Source organism: Plectropomus leopardus, chromosome 8, assembly GCF_026936395.1.
Source record: "Plectropomus leopardus strain MGB_pleo_1.0 chromosome 8, ASM2693639v1, whole genome shotgun sequence".
Classification (NCBI taxonomy): Eukaryota; Metazoa; Chordata; class Actinopteri; order Perciformes; family Serranidae; genus Plectropomus; species Plectropomus leopardus.
Genome location: NC_142183.1, coordinates 24,248,484 through 24,268,478, shown reverse-complemented (window position 1 = coordinate 24,268,478; position 19,995 = coordinate 24,248,484). Strand labels below are relative to the sequence as shown.

Sequence of the window (19,995 nt, the reverse complement as noted above, 5' to 3'; positions counted from 1 at the left end):
TAAGTTTGCTGAATTGACTCTGCAGCAGTTGGGGTCACTGGAAATATTGACAGAGTGAATGAAAGAAGTGCCCTGGAGATATTTTTGGACCGAATGCTTGAATACAGCTTCCACCTGGCAGGTTTTTGTTCAAAGAACATTTGACTTCCTGGTGCTATAATGAGGCTGTGACATCGAACACTATTTCAACTGTCAGCAGTTAAATGATAAAAGTAAATAGCTCTCTGCTTTCAGTGCAGCAGCTACATGTTGGATCGCTTTCCTCCTAACTGTATCACATTTAGATTATTGATTGGTCGAGGAAATGATGGAAAGCGACAACACGAGGCCCAGCATTATTATTCAAGTATCATCAATGCCTCGGTGTGGCGATGGATATTGTGAGACGAGCTGAAATCCCCTGTCTCACAACACCATCATGGATATAAAGAGACGGCAGCCCCAGGTCTTACCTCAAAATATCACTGGCATTGCTCACTGCAGATTGGTATTCACTAAATGTCAATGGAAAATATAAGTGCTTTCCCACAGTCAGAGGACTCCATCAGTCATATTTACATCTTCATTCACTGTTTTAGTTTTTTGTCTTTGCTGTTCAGTTCAAGGTGAACTGGATTTTCTCAAAACTGACAAAATAAAAATAATGCAGAGGCAGCGGAGCGATATAGGCACTGATGGAGTAGAGTATATAGCAGCGATGAAGGAAGTACACCCATACAATTGACCTTTTCTTAAGCCCCTCCCCCATACAGTGATGTCCTGATCATGGCTTCTTAAAGACCCTGTCAAACCAAGCCGACGGTTGGCCATCAGCAAGTGTCTTTTGTCAGTGTGCCCCTTTGAAACCTTGAGCGACATAACTTTTCTTATGCTGCTTTCAGATGCCTTACACAGGTATTTAAACCTTTGAACGCTGAGCAAATTGGTTTCATTCCTTTCAAAAACATTGGAAAAAATGCAGTGAGCAAGTTATTTCTCAAAAACCAATGGAAAAATGTCTGGGGGAAAGCTATATTTATAATTATCATGAATACATAATTAAAATGTGCTGTTTACTTTCTTTTTCCTTTTCTGTTGTTTTTGTAGTTTGTTTCGTTTTTTGTTTTTTTTTTACTCATTTTTAGGTTATTATTTTGTACTTTTTACACATTTCTTGCTAATTTTTGTTCTTCTTTTCTTCAGTTCTTCTTTCATTGTTCATTGCCTTCTTCCCATGTTTTGAAAGAAATCAAGTCAATTTTCTAGGTTTAAAAGGGTTAACACTAGCCCTTGTTTTTTGGACGATAGAGCGCATTAGCAAATGAAATCACTCTGATTGGCATTTCAGCTCAGTGCACAAGATGAGAAATGGAAGTGATGAAAGCGACCAAAGTCTTTTTAGCCACTATTGTCATCATAACTGCACGTTGTACATTTGCGGTTTGTCTCACAATTTGTCTTTTTCTTGATCATTTTGCAGCATTTTGGAGGGAAACTGCCGTACTACTAGACTCACAGCAAGCTCATACTGTAAGAGAGAGCTGAAAGCGTATAAGGACGTGGTGTAGGGCTGTGTGAGAAAGAGAGAAAGATCGACTCATAAATCAACTAGAGGTGAGATTGCTGAATCAGGGTTGATTGTGCCTGGGAGAGACAATAAAGCCTGTAATCATCTGTCTCTGTTGCACAGACCTGGCAATTATCTGCCCATACCTGACCGCCAGAACAGAAAAGGGCAAGGTCCCTCTACCTTCAATCTACACAGCTTGAGCTTTTTAAGGGGAAATTCGCTTGCTGATGCAAACTGAAAGGACAGAAAAAGCAATATTTAATCTTGGAGAGCTAAAAACTGGGGTAAACAGAGGATTTGGTTGAAGGAGTGCTGCAAGGGTTGTCATGTTTTTTTTTCCCGGTGAGCCATATGTGATGTTTGGGAGTGATTCAAAAGAATGAGTGGTGATTTGTATTTGGACCTTTCATCTCTCTCTACCCACACATGTAAAAAACACACACACACGCACACACACACACACACACACACACACACACACACACACACACATAGGTACCATGTCAATATATTACATCAGATAAAAGAAGTGTAGCTGATCATTAAGCTGGAATAATACTACCTACGGAAGCTCCATTTGCTTCTAGTGCAGTTCCTTCATCATAACGTCTGCTTTCATACAGCTGTCTCATACTGGCGTTTAAGGTACAAATTTACCTTCATTTCCCTCCAATACATCTGAGCCTGAAGCATATGGACCATCACTCTCTGACTGAAAGCACTGCACTGAGGGCTAAAAGCATTTTTTTGCCAGCCCAATTTAAGAGCCAAATGAATAGTGTGGTTGTAATTAATCTTTTCTATTGACTGAATAAAAACCTTTTGGTGGAACTCAGCTAGTGAATGCACTGTGTTTTCTCTCCCTAATAGGAGACTTTGGAGAATAATTGCAAAGTTGCTTCCAGTATTGTGAATGATCAATGCTTTTATCAAACACAAATTAAAAGGAAAAAAGGCACTCAGGAAAATAATACATCGCAACAGGTGCTTCATGTGTTATTTGTTCATTGACTGTTTATCTGCAGCTTATAGAAATCAGCTGCATACAGGATTGTACTGTTGCTTTTTTTCACATGTGTAAAGAATGTTCACATTTAAAGTCAGAGATCAGCTTTTTCTTAACATGTCGGGGTACATTTTTTAGACAATGCCCACACGAGAAAATCACAGCAAAGCAATAACACAGAGGATTGCAAGACAATGATCTGTCATTGATTCCCAATTAGATGGCCCAAAGCAGCGACTCTGAGAGCGAACAAAGAATTAAAGACATCAGTGATACCCAACCAGGGTTACTTTTACCCAAGGTTATACTCCATGAACGCGACAAGTAGATTGAGTATATTTATTTTCACAATAAGCAGTAACTTACCAGCCACGATTAACTATATTGTACAGTACACATCATCCACCAATATGAGCCAGCAATAACGTCTTCCTTGTTGAGTGCATGAAAACTAGTTAGCAAACACACAAAGACGTTGAAATAGTAAGCTAAATTAGCAAGGATAAATGGTATCTAAAAGTGATTTACAAAAAAAAAATGAATGAACACTTGGAACAATTAACTTAAGCAGATAAGCAGTTGGATTTATTAGCTAAAAATAATGGATAATTAGTTGGGTTAGCAAAAAGTATTACAGGATCACTTAGCTAAAAACAATAATGGGTAAACAGTTGGGATTTTAGGCAAAAGATAATGGATAAATAGTTGAAGTTCTTAAATGAATTCTTAACTCACAAAATGATCATTTGTACATTAACTACTCACTGTGTGGAACCTTTTGTGTGCATGCCACCACGGTAAACGTAGAGTCCAAAGAAGGCGAACATTGTTATTAACTGAAGTAAACAGGGACAGCGTGCAATAACAGCAAAACTATATCAAAATATCTGTTAAGAATCTAACATAACTTGTGCAGTATAATCCAAGTTTCATTAGTCCAGTCATATGTAAAGCACTTCATACATTTCCCCGTAAACATTATGATTTTAAACACTTCAGTACAAATAGTTGCACAGCTACTTGCACAGTCGAGTAGCGTGTCATGGCATTTGAACTCAGGCAGAGCTCATACGCAGGTGCAGGCTTAGGCACGCTCAGGGCGCTTCTAGAGGTGGAAGTGTTTCAAATCATAATGTTTTAGCAAAAAGCATGTGTTTGGGTGTTACTTAGAATACAACTGGATAAATGAAACTTGGATTATACTGCACGAGTTATGTGAGAGTTTGTAAAAGGATGTGCTGATATAATTTTTTTTGTTGTTAAACCAAGTAGCAAACCCTGTGGGTGAGAAATGAAGCCAAAAATGTTTTTTCAAAGAATGGCCACCTGAGGCTGGCTGTAAAACAGAGTTAATTCCTATAGACCTCTATGTTGAGGTGCTCAGTTTTACAGTAAATGTAAACATATATAAACTCTGATAAAATGATTTAGTCTTTAAGTTTTAAGTGACGGGCTGTCTGTAAAGTGTTGCAGTTTGTGGAGAAGATCCACCCCACTATCATCCAGAAACTGGGATGGTGACGGCTAGATGCCGTACTCGAGGCTTCGAAATTGGAGTCCATCAACAAGTGGGTGATGTCACAGTGGGTATGTCCAGTAGTTATACAGTCTATGTGTTAAATGTCGTTCATCTTTATTTCAATTCTTAAAGAACACCTTTTCTGGATTCCCCGTTCTTTGTGAATTTAACACAAGACGTGGGGACTAACTTTTATACAAATGGTTATTTTGCAGGTGAATTATTTTTTCAGCTAACAAAAAATACAGTTCTCTAAAAGTAATAATTTAACATTCAAAATAAGCTAAAAAAAAAAAAAAAGCTTATTAGCCAAAGTAAATAGTTAAGGTGAGTGGGTGCTTGAGGTCATCTGACAGGGCTGTCAGGGTATGTCTGGAGAAAAGGTTGGGAACCACTTAAATAAATATAAAACTCCAAATATACAGACGGAAGCAGTTGTTTGTCAATTCTTCCCTTTGCCTCAGAGCCAGAGGGCAAAAAAACATGTCTCCTTGAAGACTATTTTCCCTTGTCACTCCTCCTGGTTTAGCCAGCAGTCAGTGTCCATATTGCCTGGGGAGCTGCACTACCTGATAAGCGGAGGTAGAGGCTCTCTGACACATCTGTCTGCTTGATGAGCCAAGTGTCAAAGCCCCCCAAAGTGCTGGATGGAGTGCATCAATAAACGACTTTAATCCCCTCCTGGGGCCAATGTCCTCCCACTAATAAGGGATCGTCTTACACCACTGGCAGTGAGAGGAGAGGTAAAAGTGGCTTGGCATGAGCCTCAGCACGGGGATGTACAGTACATAGGGAATTGTCTGTACACAGGTAACAGGCTGTAAATCACACGCACCTGCTGTTGCCTTAATTGCTGGATTGAAAATGTGTTTTGTTCCTCCTCCTTCTCACTTTCTCTCCCTCTTTTGCCCTTTGTCCCTCTTTCCTCTCTTTGAAGTATGTGTCTATTTGTCATCACTCTCTCTGTCTAACACCTCTTCTGTTTTTGTATTTCAGCCTCTTTTCCCCACCTCCGCTATGTATCTAACTCTGCCCCAGACAGTCTCACTTGCCAGACAGAAGAGGAGAAGCAGAGGGATAGGGACCGGTGGCTGGGCAGTATTGGTTGTGCTGAAGGACGTGTGGGTTGCTAGCATCCGCAGGGAAGATCCAATGAGTGTTCTAGTCTGAGTGACCCTAATTAACCACATATTATCTGCAGGCTGTGTGGAGGATTAAGGCCCTCAGCTCTGGACCCTACAGGCCTGGAGACCCAAAGACAGAGGACTGTGCGCAGAAGCACACTTTATATACTGCCTCAAAGCACGACACGCAGAGGTGGGGGAGTGAGCAGGCCAGAAAAGAGAACCATACAGAGAGCAGATAGCACACTGCAGAGAAGACTGGTTGCTTGAAGCATATCTGGACCTTTCTATAATGAGCAAATAAACAATGCAAACTGCTATATACAGTGCGGGAGGAGAATGCAGCCACCCTTTTTGGCACCATAACGGAAAGCAAGACATATTGTGTCTATTTCTGTCATATCCTGAACACATCCATCCCTCCAGCCCAGGTGCTGTTTGAACACATTGAAGTTTCTGTAGGAGGAGGGGATCATTATTCCATTGAGTGATAATGAGCTCATTTTCTTGTTTGACATTAGAACACCCAGAAATGAACACTTTGCCATGTTGACAGGTCGTCATACACTCGGCGTGCTGCTGCATTAAACCAGTGTCTATTGTCAACAAAGCAATGCAATCTGGGAACTACACAAAAACCCTCATTGACGCAACACAATAAGCAGCCCCCACAGGCAGGCAGAGACTCTGATTTCTGTGGAAAACATTTTAGCAGCAGCTGTGACATACCTCATTTCAGATGAAAGACGAGCCAATATCAACAACATGATTAAACAGAAGATTAACTGACACCAACCAGCCAAAATCCAAAGGTTATAGCTCATAAGAAATGCCGTTTCTTAAAGTGTAATGTGTTATTACAAGTGTTACGAGCTGCTACTGAATATTTCACATTTACATAACACCAAACTACTGTATAAAATAGTGCAGTGTTAACAGTTCAAGCATTTACAGGGCTTTCATAAAGTATTACAGGGTAAATCTATCCTCTGCTAACCCCGGTGTGCAGCTGCTATTCTGAGCCACTGTAACATTTCCTGCGGTTCCACACTGTAATTCAAGCTTAAAGTCCCAAGTCAAGGCCGACACTGTCACCTACCTCGGTCGGTGTCGTAGAGGTAGACAAACTTCTGCCACTTGTAGTGAGAGAGCAGGCTGAGAACAGCACCCCGGAGGGCGGGGCGCATCTGGATGACAAACTGCACCTCATTATCGGTGGGGTAACTGGGTGTGACAAAGGAGGTGTGCAGGGCGCCGCAGAAGGAGGTCAAGGTGTTCATGGACTTCTTGTCGTAGAATCCGAAGATTGCGTACACTCCGCGGGAGAACTGGGAGCAGACTGCAGGGACAGCAGAGGGCAAGAAAACACGAGTGATAAGACATTATTCAGCAAAATATTAGTCTGCAAATTCACAATTGTGTGCCTCATTACTTCAGGCAGTAATAGATCGATTGGGTCGTGTGACCCACCACTAACAGGTGATTAAAGGTTTAAGTGACTCTAAATGACCCCCAAGGTAAATAACAAAGCATTTTAATACTAAATATCCAGTTATCAATAATAATACAAAACTGTATATAATAATAACAGTAAAAATAAGTACATGAAGTTACTGAAATATTCTGTCCGGTCCAAATTATAGTCTTTCTTTTCCATTCAACACTTACTTTCATTACTGATTAGTCTGGCAAATATTTCTCAGATCAAGGCATTCATTATTTTGTTAATTAGATTTAAGAAAATAGTGAAATATGGCTGTAGTAATTACCCACTGCCCAAGTGAACACATGGTAGTGTGTGTCAAAGTGTTTTTTCGACCATCAGTCCATATGACATATTCATCTTGAAAAATGACTAAAACTTACTTCTTTTTTTTTTACTTGCAACCATCTACCGTCTGTGAAATGTCTAATCTGCCCAAATAAAAGAGAAGAAATGTTCTTTTCCAACTATGTTGAGAAAATTTAAACGATACAATACACAATGTGCGGATGGAGAATTGTTTCCATACAAATTACAGATGTCCCCTAAACCCCTCACACGCAGACCATCAGTCGACAAACAATCAGTAAAATTTACCAATGTTTCTAAAATGTCTGTAGGCTACAAAAGACATTTGTCAAGTCACCAAATAATACTCACCCACAAATCTGCATTTTCTAGGACATGACCTGCCATACACTGCCTCAGATTGGCTTACCCCAGATATTCTATCGTACTCCGAAACAATCCCGCTCCTCTTTCCTAAACCTAACCAGCCCAACCAGCGATGGTAACAAGTGCTAGTTATCAGAGGGAGAGTAGGGGCGGTCATGTCTTTGCCATTCTATTTGCTACCCCCACGTGTAGGAAAAAAATGTATTTATTCCAATGAGAAATAAATGATTGGATTAAGCCTTTACATGGTTATCAGGCGTGAATATTTGAAAATCAATATAATTGAAAAACAAAATGTTAAAAATTCCTTGTGTCTTGGCCAGGTCTGATGTTGACTTGAGGCTTTTTACTTTGTTGGGGTTATTATTCTGTATTATTGGTGGTACAGGGAGATGATTCTGTCTGTCCCAAAGTATAATAAAATAACCCTTCTGATATCATCAGGGTTTTCTCACCTTGAGTTTGGATACTACTAAATTATATCAGGTATCCTGTGTTATAAATTGGGGATGTGGCATTTGAAAGGTGCAGAAAGGGTCTAATGAAAGACACTATCAAGTTGCATTAGGGGAATTTTGGTATGCAGTGTTTTAAAGTCTGACATACACTAAGGACGTAAGTCCATGTTCCAACCATCTTCTTCTTTATTGGAAGTGTGATACTTAATCACCAGAGTGCCCATTTAATTGAGAAAATAATTGCCGGAGTAAACAATAATGAAAATGAGCAATATCCATCCCCAGTGATCACAATATGAAATCCAATTTATACTTGGTATTAACATTCATTATCTGTGTATGGATAACCTATCTGAATAGGAGAAATGCGTGTTTATACACAGAGCACAAAAAAACAGCATGCATTGCATTCGAGAGTGAACGGCTCTGGTAACAGTGGACTGCATTGTGACAGGATGTCAGTATGACTCCCGCAGCTGTAAATGCAAGCTGCAATGTGTGTGCTTGTTTTGGTAGAAAAGTGGCAGTCAAAGGATAAAAACGTGAAGCCATTCACTGAAGGTCTCCAGCTCCCACCAGGAGCTCCCACCAGTTATCGCTCTGTTCCCCCATCCACAGTGAGCGACACACTGCAGCATTCACAGCAGCTGTGAGCGCCACTGCTGCCTGTCACCGCTTCTGTTCCCTCCTACGGAAGAGCTGAAAAAGACAACTCTGTCTGCTGCAAGTGAAAAGTGAATGCAGTTTCACTTTCAACAACCTCAAACCCACAACGTTTGTGTTTGTTGATGCCTCAATGTCGGCTGCATACTTGGCATCATTGCATAGTTACAAAGCATCAACAAAGGATTGGCCCTACTTTTGAGGGGGGGGAACAAACTTACTGACAAGCTGCACAATACTTTGACTCTATTCAGTAAAATTACTATCTGAGGCAACCAAAGGTAAAAGAAAATAAACAGGTACACCATCATTTGAATGTTTTTCACTTGAACAAATCTATAACAACCACTTTGGGAAATGAACATCTCTGTAATATAAGCATTTTATTTTCTATCACCGCGTGCATCTGATGACATTTCTTGAGAGGAAAAAAAATATTTTTTCATTTGTTTGTGTATTCATCATGCACTCTCGTGGGACAGCGCAAATTGTCAGGCAGGAACGACTTCCAATCAGTCAGAAGCCATTAATGTGTAAACTAACATTCAGAGCTACAGGTGTGTTTTGCTTTCCCACCCTATCATGAATGGCTGCTCACTTATTCTGATTGACTCTCAAGTGCTCCCGCTGGGTAATCAAGCATTCTTAACATCCGTAAACACTTTGAATATTCCAGTACAATGCTTGGATGACAGGAGGGAAGACACTATTTGATCTTATGTAATGGCTATGTTAAATATTTGTTTCCGATTGGCTGACAAGGATTCATTCAGTTCATATAGTGGGATACATCAGATTTAGGCTCTTTTTTAAAAAACATTTTAGAATTGTCCTGTTATTAATGCCAAACTGGAAACAATTCATAACCAACATGTCAGTTTGTAATTTGTGCCTTATCCTCATCAAGCACAAGATGTGATCACACACACATACACATACACTAACCATGTTTTTTTCTTTATTTTCTGCCCGTGAGAATTCGTCCATCTTTGTGAAGAATGGTGCTACAGTATTTGCACACCATTCAGACACTCAAGAGGACAACATGACAGTGCTCACGTATTTTGCTCTTAAGCACAACTGCAGTGTGAATGAGAGATCTAGTCACTGGTGGGATTTGCCTCATCCTTTTTAATTCTATTCCCTCCCTATCTGTCCTGGTACAGACACCTCTCCCAAGGTATAAGCATCCATTCTCAACAACACACACGCACAGATGCAGACATAAACATGCACACACACACACACCGCTTCCTGATAAGTGAATCAACAGATGGACAGCAGTATTGTGGGTAAGTGCTGCAGGGTGAGTGGTGCAATCTCCCTCACTGAATGGGAGCCAGTCAGAGCTGCAGCCCTCGTCGAGGCCCAGTTTTCTCTGCACTCCCTCTTAATTTGGGCCAGTACTGACACAGAACCTATCCTTTAGGGACCAGATCTGGCAGCCTCTTTCTTTCTGCTCAGCTGTCCTCTGCTTATTAGGTTGAGCTTTGAGCAAGCCCAAGCTTCAATAACAGATATGTCCACACGCCCTCATCTCGCACCATATAACCTCCCTCTTGCCCCCGTTAGAGATACAGTGTCTTTATGTCGCACCTTTTTTCAGGGTTGCCACCTTATTGTAGTGAAAAGGTTTGCTGGGTGTTGCAGGGATCCCATGTGCGGTGTCATCCAGAGTGATCTGAGCTCCAGGTATGTTCTCCCATGGTGGTGCAGGTTAGGATGTTCTAGACGAAGAATGACCTGTTCTGTTTTGGGGGGACAGTCTCACTGCGCCAGATCCTGTAACTCTGCTCCTCAGACACAAGGTATCCAGCCACAAGAACTGTATGCTTCTTTCTTCACAATAGCATGCATTCCCTAAGTGTACCTTTTCAAGAGTCTGCCCATAAAGAACGTTTGTGGCTCCACAGGACTGTCATTCACAGCCAAATGCGTGTATTGTACGGCTGTATCGAGTCAATACTGGGGAGGGGCAAATCTGATAGGAGGTCTGCATTCCCACCCCCCATACCCAGAAAAAAAATCTAAATTTAGCAACTCATTTCTTATTATATCATACTATTTTTCATAAGCAAGTACAGCTATTAATTATACAGTAGGAATTTGCGATAAATGAAACTACAACTGTCGACATAAATTAAACATGTAGCGCAACATAAATGATTGACACTTACTCAGACTTCATGTGGCCTATTTGACAAATATAACGTAATAACATTAATAAAACACAGTGTCACCTGCAAAGCTACAATCTATGTGAGGCGATAGGTTATGACGGGGGGGGGGGCTTCCCTTTTCAATCTTTAGTGTGTCTATTGTATATTCACTCCGTGTCCCCTCTAAATTCTGACTTCTCTGTAGATCTGTAGAAATGCAGCACAGGCAAAACTCATCAACAGTTCTTTCTTTCCTTAGCAGCAGTTTGAGAAGTTGGAGTCACGGAGTAGATAATTGTTCTGTCGATCCAGTCAGAGCTGAACAAATCAATAGTTCACCTGATGTTCTGCTGCTCCATCTGTGCCCAGAGCACACTCGGTGCTCCGAGAGTGTTGTGCAATCATTAACCAAATGGTATAAATCAATATGTGGTGGCACATGTTTAATTCGTTGTGAGCCGCCACAAATCATCAATTGTGAATGTTTGTGAAACCCCGATAAGAGTCTTAGTTGCTGTGTGAATGTATGGCTAATTAACTGCAAGTAACATAGCGATGACAGCTAACATTAGTGATGGTGGATTGATTAGTTCCAGCAAATTTTTCACCAAAAACATTTGTTTCCACATTTAATTACTGACAAATTTTATTATCATATATTGGGCTGGGATTTGTCCCCCCCGATATATATTTTAACTACTGTCTTGATGCATCACTATAAATAGACCCAACCACACTTACAATCAATGGAAGCAGCCTAATTGATTTTCAGTGGAGGGGTCATAAGCTGTGCTGTGCAGAAACCACGTTTTCTCACCTTTAATCTCTACTACTGGCACACATCCATGATCAAGAGGTCATAACGTGTAGCATGCAGGTGATAGTAAACCTGAGCTCCTGGAACATTCAGGTGGAGCTTGCAGCACTGTTGATCATGATTGATTAAGCAAATGTGTCTCCACATCAGTAAAAATGACAATTTCTTTGGCAGGCTACAACCATCATTTTTACAAATTGCTGTGAGAAAATAGTGGAAAACAATTTGCTGTTTCAGCCACTGCTGGTGGAAAAAAACAATAGAAATGTTGGGGCTCTTATCACCAACAGCCGGGATCACCTGTGAGGAATGAGCAAGTGGTTTTTAAAACTCCCTTCTTTTAAATACATATTTGTTTTTGCATCGCATTGTAACTTTCTAATTAATCTGCATTTTTGTTACAAGCTGCATCAATTTGCTACCTCGCTAATTTGTGCCTCATGTAAATTTCTTAGCCTTTTAAATTTTAATAAACTCTAATTCTTTCAGTCAAGGGTGAAAAACAAGACAGCAAAACAAATGACCATACACCCGGAAGTTGAACAATAGAAAATAGCAAACAAAGGAAGCAATCAGTAGAAACATATTGACCGTGAGGAATTTAAAGTTGCTTTGCAGTGAAAAGAAAAGTCAATTGCACCAAGATTTCAGCTTAATAAGTTAAGTAAAAGAAAAATGCTTACAGTTAAAACACACACACACAAAAAAACTTCATGTATTGAGTTCTCGATCATTTGCAATTCACAAGAGCCAAACTCAGAATTTAAACTGTTTTTGCAAAGTTCCACAGACTGTATAGAAAGTTATGGATTACCCTCCTGCAGCCCCAAAGAGCTACACTCTGTATATGTATGTATTCCTACACTTCACTCACTCTCCCAGAGATGTCTCTCCATGCAGTACTGATCCGCCCCATTCCTTCAACGCCTCACTGTCTTTCTCCACTCTCCTCTTCTCTATCCTCACCACTCTATTTGACCTCTCCTTTTGTTGCCTGTCTTCTGCCTCAGCCATCTGGTCATCCCCCATAGCATACATCCTCTTCAAGCGTGGCAGTATCTCTCTCCACCTGAGTGCCTCTCTCTTTCCCCTCTCACATTGTTTCCCCCATAATATTGCTACGCTCCATCAGCAGAGCAGAGATTGGTGTTGGACTTTGGTAAAAAAAAAAGAAAAAAGTGCAAGGTACAGTCAGGATAGAAGGCTCCTGTGGAGAAATGCCGCGGTCTCATCTCTCTCAGTAATTAAATAAAAATGAAATAAATCCTGTAGGTGGAACTAATACATCTGAAGAAATAACACATCCGTTAACATATGATTCTGTGAGTGTCACCTTGAATTTTAATAATGCAAATTTACACACAAGTCCTCAGACAACAATGTGCATGTGCACAGAGTCATTTGAGGAGCTTGCATGAGGACTGAGTGGTAAACAACGCAAAGATAATTCTCTCTCATCTGCTTCTTCTCTTTTCCTTCCCTCCAATCTCATTTTCCCTTTTTTTCTTCCTCTGCAGCTAACCATGACTCCTCCTCCACCTCCTCCTCCTCCCCCTTCCTGCTGCAGGGAACCATGCATCCCATCTCCAGTTCACTGGTCAAACACACACAGTGTGCCGCCCTCATTCCCTTCTATAATCAGGACACTCGGCAGTGCTACGGGGATGTTACATTTCTGATGCATCACTTGAGATGGCTGGCCTGGAATGCTAGTTCAGAGGGATATGTGGTATCCTGCAGGCACACAGAGCTAATTCATAAAAAAAAAAAAAAACCTTTTCATGCACTCAAAGTATTTGGACTCCCATGCTCTTTCGCGGCCCATGAGCCAGAGCTTTGCACAGCCCTGGGAAGGGGGCCGGGAACAGTAAATGTCAACGCTGATTGTATCTCTTTAGCTGTTTTCCCCATCTTTTTCACAAAACCCACATTCCCTCTTTCTCTTTCTGGCTCTGTTGTTTTCTCCTTAGCCACATGCCCTCCATTTCCTTCCTGTGCCTCCTTCTCCTTGTGCCCCTGGTCCCCGTAGCTCCTTTTGCTGGTCTCCCCCCTCCTTCCTCCCTCACTCCCTTCCTCCCCCTTTCCCGAGTTTCCACCAGCCTACATCAGGACCAGCCTGTCCTGCTCTGAAGAAGGGATGCTGTCACTGGGAGATAGCTCGTAAGTGCCCTGGGGGATTGCATCAGCTCTTGTCATATAGAGATGTGAAGTGCTTCAAACTGTTAACTCAAATGGCAGACCTAGATTCAAGAGCGACTCAACTGCAATGGTGCCGTGAAACGTTAAAAGGAAGCTGTTACTAGTCCTGCTCCATCAACATCCAGCATCTATTTACTCTTCAAACTACCTGCTGAGTTAAACGACGCAGACAAACGCACACACACTGCAGAAACAAAGCAAACAAAAACTAAATACAGGGAATTGCCACTTTAGAAATATAGGGTTATGTCTGTGTTCTGGGTGCTTTTGAGATATTGAACTTCAATGTTTTGCCTTCTAAATGGCATAACTGATATGAACTTTTTGTTTCCCAAATAAAAAGCCCAAAAATGCATGTAAAAAAAAAAAACAACCTCTGGTAATGTTAATAAGTTGCCACAAAATAAGAACATATGAATAATTCAATGTGGACAAAAATATCAGATAGAACCTTATAATTCTAAGGTGATGACAGTATCTTATGGTTGAAATTAGAGCTGAGTGACTCTTTAATTAATCGAATTCAAAGAAACTGTATTATGATCATGTTATTGTTAAGAAAACAAAATTGTTTCCATGCAAACTGAAAGCTGTTTATTAACAGCTTTCAGTTAACTATTGTACAGACCAAATCTACATAATGTCACGCTAATGACAACAACCACTTCCACCCAGACAACTGGCACTTTATTACAGTTACAGAGATATGTAAAAGTAAAAAAAAATGTTGATTTTTGTTGTTGGCAGCATTTACTCAGTGCTTTTTAATTGTATATATATGACACAGGGATTTTCTACCTCAAAGTTATTATAAAAAAAAAAAAGTGATTTGGTTTATAGTGTTTTCAGATGTAATTTATAACAGTGGGACCCAGCTCATTACAGTACTACAATTTAATAATTTTGTTTGTAATTTTTGCCTTCTTTTGGCATACAATGAAATATATTTATATTTGAAAAAAAATCTTACTAATATCTTGATATTACTGTAATTTTAGGGTAGGCTGTCCAGTATATCATAATATCAGACTATGTATCACCTGCCATTATGAATATCATTCTATGATAAGTGGGGTTTTTCCTGGTTTAAAAGGCTGCATTACAGTAAAGTGATGTAATTTTCCAAATTTACCACAATGTTCTTTCATTTGCTATTACCGACCTAGTCATTACATCCATATGACTGAGGATTATAAAGATTTTACTGTGTAAATATTTTGTAAAAACACAAGTAGTCAACCCAACAATATCTTTGCACTATTGATATTGTAGGTTTTTGGTCAAACGTATTGTAATATTTAATTTTCTTTTGAACTTCTTTGATTCTTCTTAACATTGCTCAGCCATATTTGGAGGGCATTTTATGTTTTCATTAGATAGTGGTAGCATGACAAGACGTAAGACTGACAACTACAAAAGGTCTCCAGCTGGACACAAGCTGGGGTAGCTGGGGTTCATGGTCAGCCTCTTAACCTCTAAGCAACAGAGGCTCCCCTTATCACTGTGATTTCAGACAGATTGGCCAACCATAACTATCTGAGGCTATGACACATTGTATTTCCCTTATTGCCAGCACACTTTCATAACATTTCTAAAAAGTCAATTGAGAGATGGAGTTTTTGACCACTGGTAGTTCTATGGAGCAGTTCTTCTATGGATGCATTTGCATGCACATGTGGGTACACAGTGCCGCCTGATGTTTCACGCTGACTGTTGGTGGCAATAGTGAGACGAGAAACACAGCAATGCGCTAGAAAAATCTAGGGAAGAAAAAAAAATGCTAGCAAGAAAACGTAAACAAGGATGTTAACAAACTGCTTTATTTTCTGCGGAAGAAAATGCATTGAATTGCGAACTCAAATGTCAGCCAAAGCCAAAAAAGTCTGTACAATAGGTTTTGGTGAGTGACACTAAACGTAAACAGATTTTTTCTTTGTTTACAAGAAAACTCCACTGGGTGCTTTTAATTCAAATCAGCATTTAATCTAAAACCAACATGCTATTTTACAGGTGATAGCATCTAAATAAAAACACGAGCAGCTCAGTTTTAGTGACATCCACATTTCTCTCCTGCCTTGTGCTTATCCTGTTATTTTGGAGTGTTCAAAAAACTACCTCATCTGCTGTTTGGGTTTATAAAACTCAACATAGCAGCAATCCACTGGTGAGTTCAGATGTGTGTATGTGTTCCTGTATGCACGTTTGTGTCTCTGTATGTCCTTTTGTGTTTGTCTGAGTGTATGATGGATGATAGGAGCATATCCCCTTGCCTGGCCTGAGGATACTCTGACACTGAGGCTGGTTAGCCTGGAGCTCACCCACCAAGTGATATGCATCTCCACATACTGTGAACAGCTTTCTAACTCCCTCCGCTCCCTCTGTAATTAATTTTCCTCTTATCGTATAGTCTATCAATTAGTTTAAACTTTTGTAGGTGACTGACTGAATGACTGAATGGACTCTGTGCTCATGCACACTGACCAACCATCATGAAAAAAAAGATGTATTTCAGCAATATAAAACTGCAAAAGAACACGCAATATAACAGAAAATGGATGTGTGCATTTTAGTGTATCTGTCTCGTGTATACAACTGCAGTGTGACACATTAGCAAAAGTCACAAAAAAGGTTACTGGCCAGTAACTTTAATGGTTTATATGAGTGTGTCTCTATCAAAGAGGGAGCTGAATGGCTGCTTGTAATGCAGGCTCTACACAAAGCAGAAGAAGCATATAAATGATGTGTTTCTCCACTGACTGGATGGGAGGAGAACAGGTCAACTATTAGAAGAAACTTGATATCATTTAAACATGGCAATCGCATGTTCAAGATCTTTGTCAAGTTTCTTGTTCACAGTTACAGTTTTGATTCAAATGCAAGGTGAGAAATAACACAGGCTTATTTTTCTAAAAATAACTGGAAATGTTTTAACATTGACAGTCATTTTTTGACAACCCTGCTGCTCATATTTTATGTATAACACATGAAGCCCACCACAGAGCAGAGAACTTTAAAAATATGACAGGAGTCAAAGCAGAAAAAAATGTAATGCAGTAAATAGAAAAACTGCATTAAAAAAAATTATTAGCATGAGTGCGTGATTAAGTTTTATTTACACTAAATAATACTTACAAAATATATTGTGTGTAAAACTGATCATAGTATATTCCAAAAGAAATATGTTCACAAAGCTGTAAGTTGGTTGACAGGTCAAACATCCTCTGAAAAAGAATTAATGGAAATTTGTGTGAAAGTATAAATTAAAATTTCCGTTTAGTATTCTTTCCTCTTTTTTTTTTCTGAGCTCGATGCAGAGTGGTGTATCCAACCGAGAAGGACATTATGGAAATCTGTGTGAAAGCATAAAATTCAAACTCTGGTGAGCATGATTTACATTCTCTTTGAAGATTCAAGAATTGGGCCTGAAAGGCATCCATAGGAAAAACCACTTATCCTATACCATGCTTTGCCTGCAAGCCTCATATACAACCTTTCAACCCTCGTCAGTCCTAATGAGACGTGAGAGGAGGTCAGCTCCATGAGAGAGACAGAATTAGAATCACAACTGAATTGTGTGATTCTGTTTGTCAAATCTTTGCCAAGGCAAGCCGAGGGATGATTACTTATGCAAACTATAATCTGCTTTTTAAATTGACCCAATATTCCGATTAAACAGAATGTTTATCAACAATTTTGAGATGTGACTGAATTAAAATGGTTGGCCAGCAATCATGGTTTATATAATAAATCCACTTTACTTTTAGTAAAATGGTTAAAATAGAAATACTAATATTAACAGGGACTCTATGGCAAGTGGACGATCGTAGAGAAATGGTCCTTGAAATGAAGGACTGATGAAGATATCGACTATTTACGATTTTCTGTGGTGTTTTAGCACTTTAATACTAAAATTTTTACATTAATGATGACAACATTTCATCTATGCTTTAATAAACAAAGGAATTTAACAAAGTCACTTGATTATGGTTATAAAAAAGATTATGTTTTGGCTTAAAATACCCTGTTTTGGTGCCAGTATCATGGCTGAAAATAACACAAATCTCACACTTTTGGTGGCACATTCGCTGCTGTAAACACTGCCAAACTCTTGCTAAAAAAACACTTTGGGTGGCAAAAACTCAGCTGTAAATGCTGGCACTCTTGCTAAAAAACATCTATGGTGGCACACTCACAGCTGTAAATGCTACTGATGTCTTGCTAAAAAACAAGCACATTGGCAGCTAAAAAAAAAAAAAAAAAGTGTTCTTTGGCAAAATTACTGCTGGAAATACTGTTGATGTCTAGCTAAAAAAAACATGTCCTCTTGGTGACACTATCACCTCTGGAAATTTCACTGATTTCTTGCCAAAAATGCCTCCAATATCCCTCCTTTTTTTGTTTCGTCTTAAGCAGAAATCTGCAGTGGTCTGCAGCTGGTCAGCCATCTCGCCCAGGTGTCGCACCAGCTCATATTATTCTGAACTGCACCGACTTAGAAATGCTGACATGATATGTATGAAATGTACAAATGCAACGTGTCCCTGGTTTTCAAAAACATAATGCCAGCATTGTCTTCTTGCGACGGGCTGTAAGGCTCCTTGTTACCTTGTTATTTTTTTTTTAAAGGCACATCTTTTTCTTTTATGTACATAGTTAAAGACAGGATTATCTCTGGTGTGTTTCAAAACCCTTTTTCATCATCAATAATGCCTAACACACAAGATTCACTGCTGCAAATGACTATGTATATTGTGCCCTGAAGATGAGAAACTCATCCAGAGACCAGAGTCACTGAGGTCACTGTGGCCCACAAGCTCTTGCTTTCCATCACCGGAGTTCATCAACTATTCTCTTTCCTCTCTTGTTTTCAGCAGCAGCCTCAAACCAGCAGCTCCATCTCCTCTCCACCTGCCATCTTGATGATATAGTCCGGTACTTGTGAGAGGGGCTGGTGAGCAATCCCCAAGGGAGTCAATGACTCTCAACTCCATCTTCTTCTGACAGATATGTTCACCTCCAAGGTCTTACCATGATGCTTTTGTTTGAATACAGAGCAACACACAGGGTTGAAAGCACTCTGCTTGTCAGACAGACCTGCAGTGCATGTGTAGGTCAGTTTAGTGTTGCCCAAATCTAAAAAATTGCTGGCTATCATAAAAGTTCAGAAAACAGTGTAATCTTTGGCAATTTGCTGAATAACTCAGCTTGATAGGACTCAACCAAAGCATGCAGAAATCTGACTTTGCCCTCGTCCACATGTCATTACCTTGACATATGCAACTGAGGACTATCTATGCGTGCAGATAACAGACCTAAACCCTTGGCCCTCACTTCACCTCGAGAGCCGTGCTCCGAGATCCCCGGCCCATCACTTTGAACAAATAACAATCCCTTCTCCGACAGGATCTTGCAGTCCACCATTTGCTGCAATGCAGAGGCGAGAGGAGTGCTACAGGACTTGTCTTATCCTTTCAAAGATGATCGCTGCTCTCACCTTCAGGAAGATGTCACTACAGCACACGGCGAGGAGAGCGGCTAAACACTGACCCTTAAAGTGTGTCTGTGTGCATTTTTAAGGAGGATTCAGCCGAGTATGAAACATGTAAGGCTTATGATATTCTGTAATTGGATTTCCAAGAAAGCTGGTGACAAAGTCCCTCACACACCACTAATCCTTCCAATCAGCACTGCGGGCCTAAAGCGTGCTCGTCTTCGCAGATGAATATGGAGGGAGGGAAGAGAATGGAGCATGAAGCGAGGAGGAACGTGGGGATCGCAGATGAACAGGGGTGTGGATTGCTGCACAAGGACCGGCGGCTGCAGAAGGCGTGCCGACATGTCCTGACACACGCACGCGCGCACGCACGCGCGCACGCGGTCTAATCAGCATCTCTCTGCTGCTCTTTAAAATCTGACAAGTTGATCTTACTTACAATAATCTTGGAAACCGAGTGCCTTGAAAAAGGAAAAAATTATTATGAAAAACACAAAATAACCAAGGCACTTGTCTTTGGGGAAAAAAGGTAAAATGCCTTTATTACATTGGCAGGTAGAGCAAGAGTAAAAACTATTAATTCTTCAACGCGTTTCGGCATCCAGCCTTCTCCAGGAAGTTTCCTGCCAATGACTGCCTGGGTTCCTTCCTGTTTTTTTCCAGATTTGTTCATGCCCTTCACCAAAGAGCACTGTCTTTTTTGTACTCTTACTAGTATTATCCTTACTTTTGGCTTTTAAAGGAAGAAAATATGTTTACTTATATCTTTGTGTTAAGCATACTTAAAATTAATCTGTATTCACCCAATTTTGTGAAGCTGTTGCAACTTAAAAATTACGCGAAATTACC

The 19,995-nt window shown here is 40.2% G+C and overlaps 1 protein-coding gene across 8 annotated transcripts in view; it reads right to left on the bottom strand.

Moving 5' to 3' along the window:
• LOC121947732 (glutamate receptor 3) overlaps positions 1 to 19,995 on the bottom strand; it is a 143,035-nt gene that overhangs the window by 63,638 nt on the left and 59,402 nt on the right. For all 8 annotated transcript variants that reach the window (XR_015777291.1, XR_015777290.1, XR_015777292.1 and 5 more), the window contains exon 3: positions 6,298 to 6,537. Coding sequence is in view for 5 of the 8 variants with exons in the window: in XM_088081223.1 (XP_087937349.1) it covers positions 6,298 to 6,537 (240 nt within the window). In the remaining 3 variants the exon portion in view is untranslated. The remainder of the gene's footprint in view (positions 1 to 6,297; positions 6,538 to 19,995) is intronic.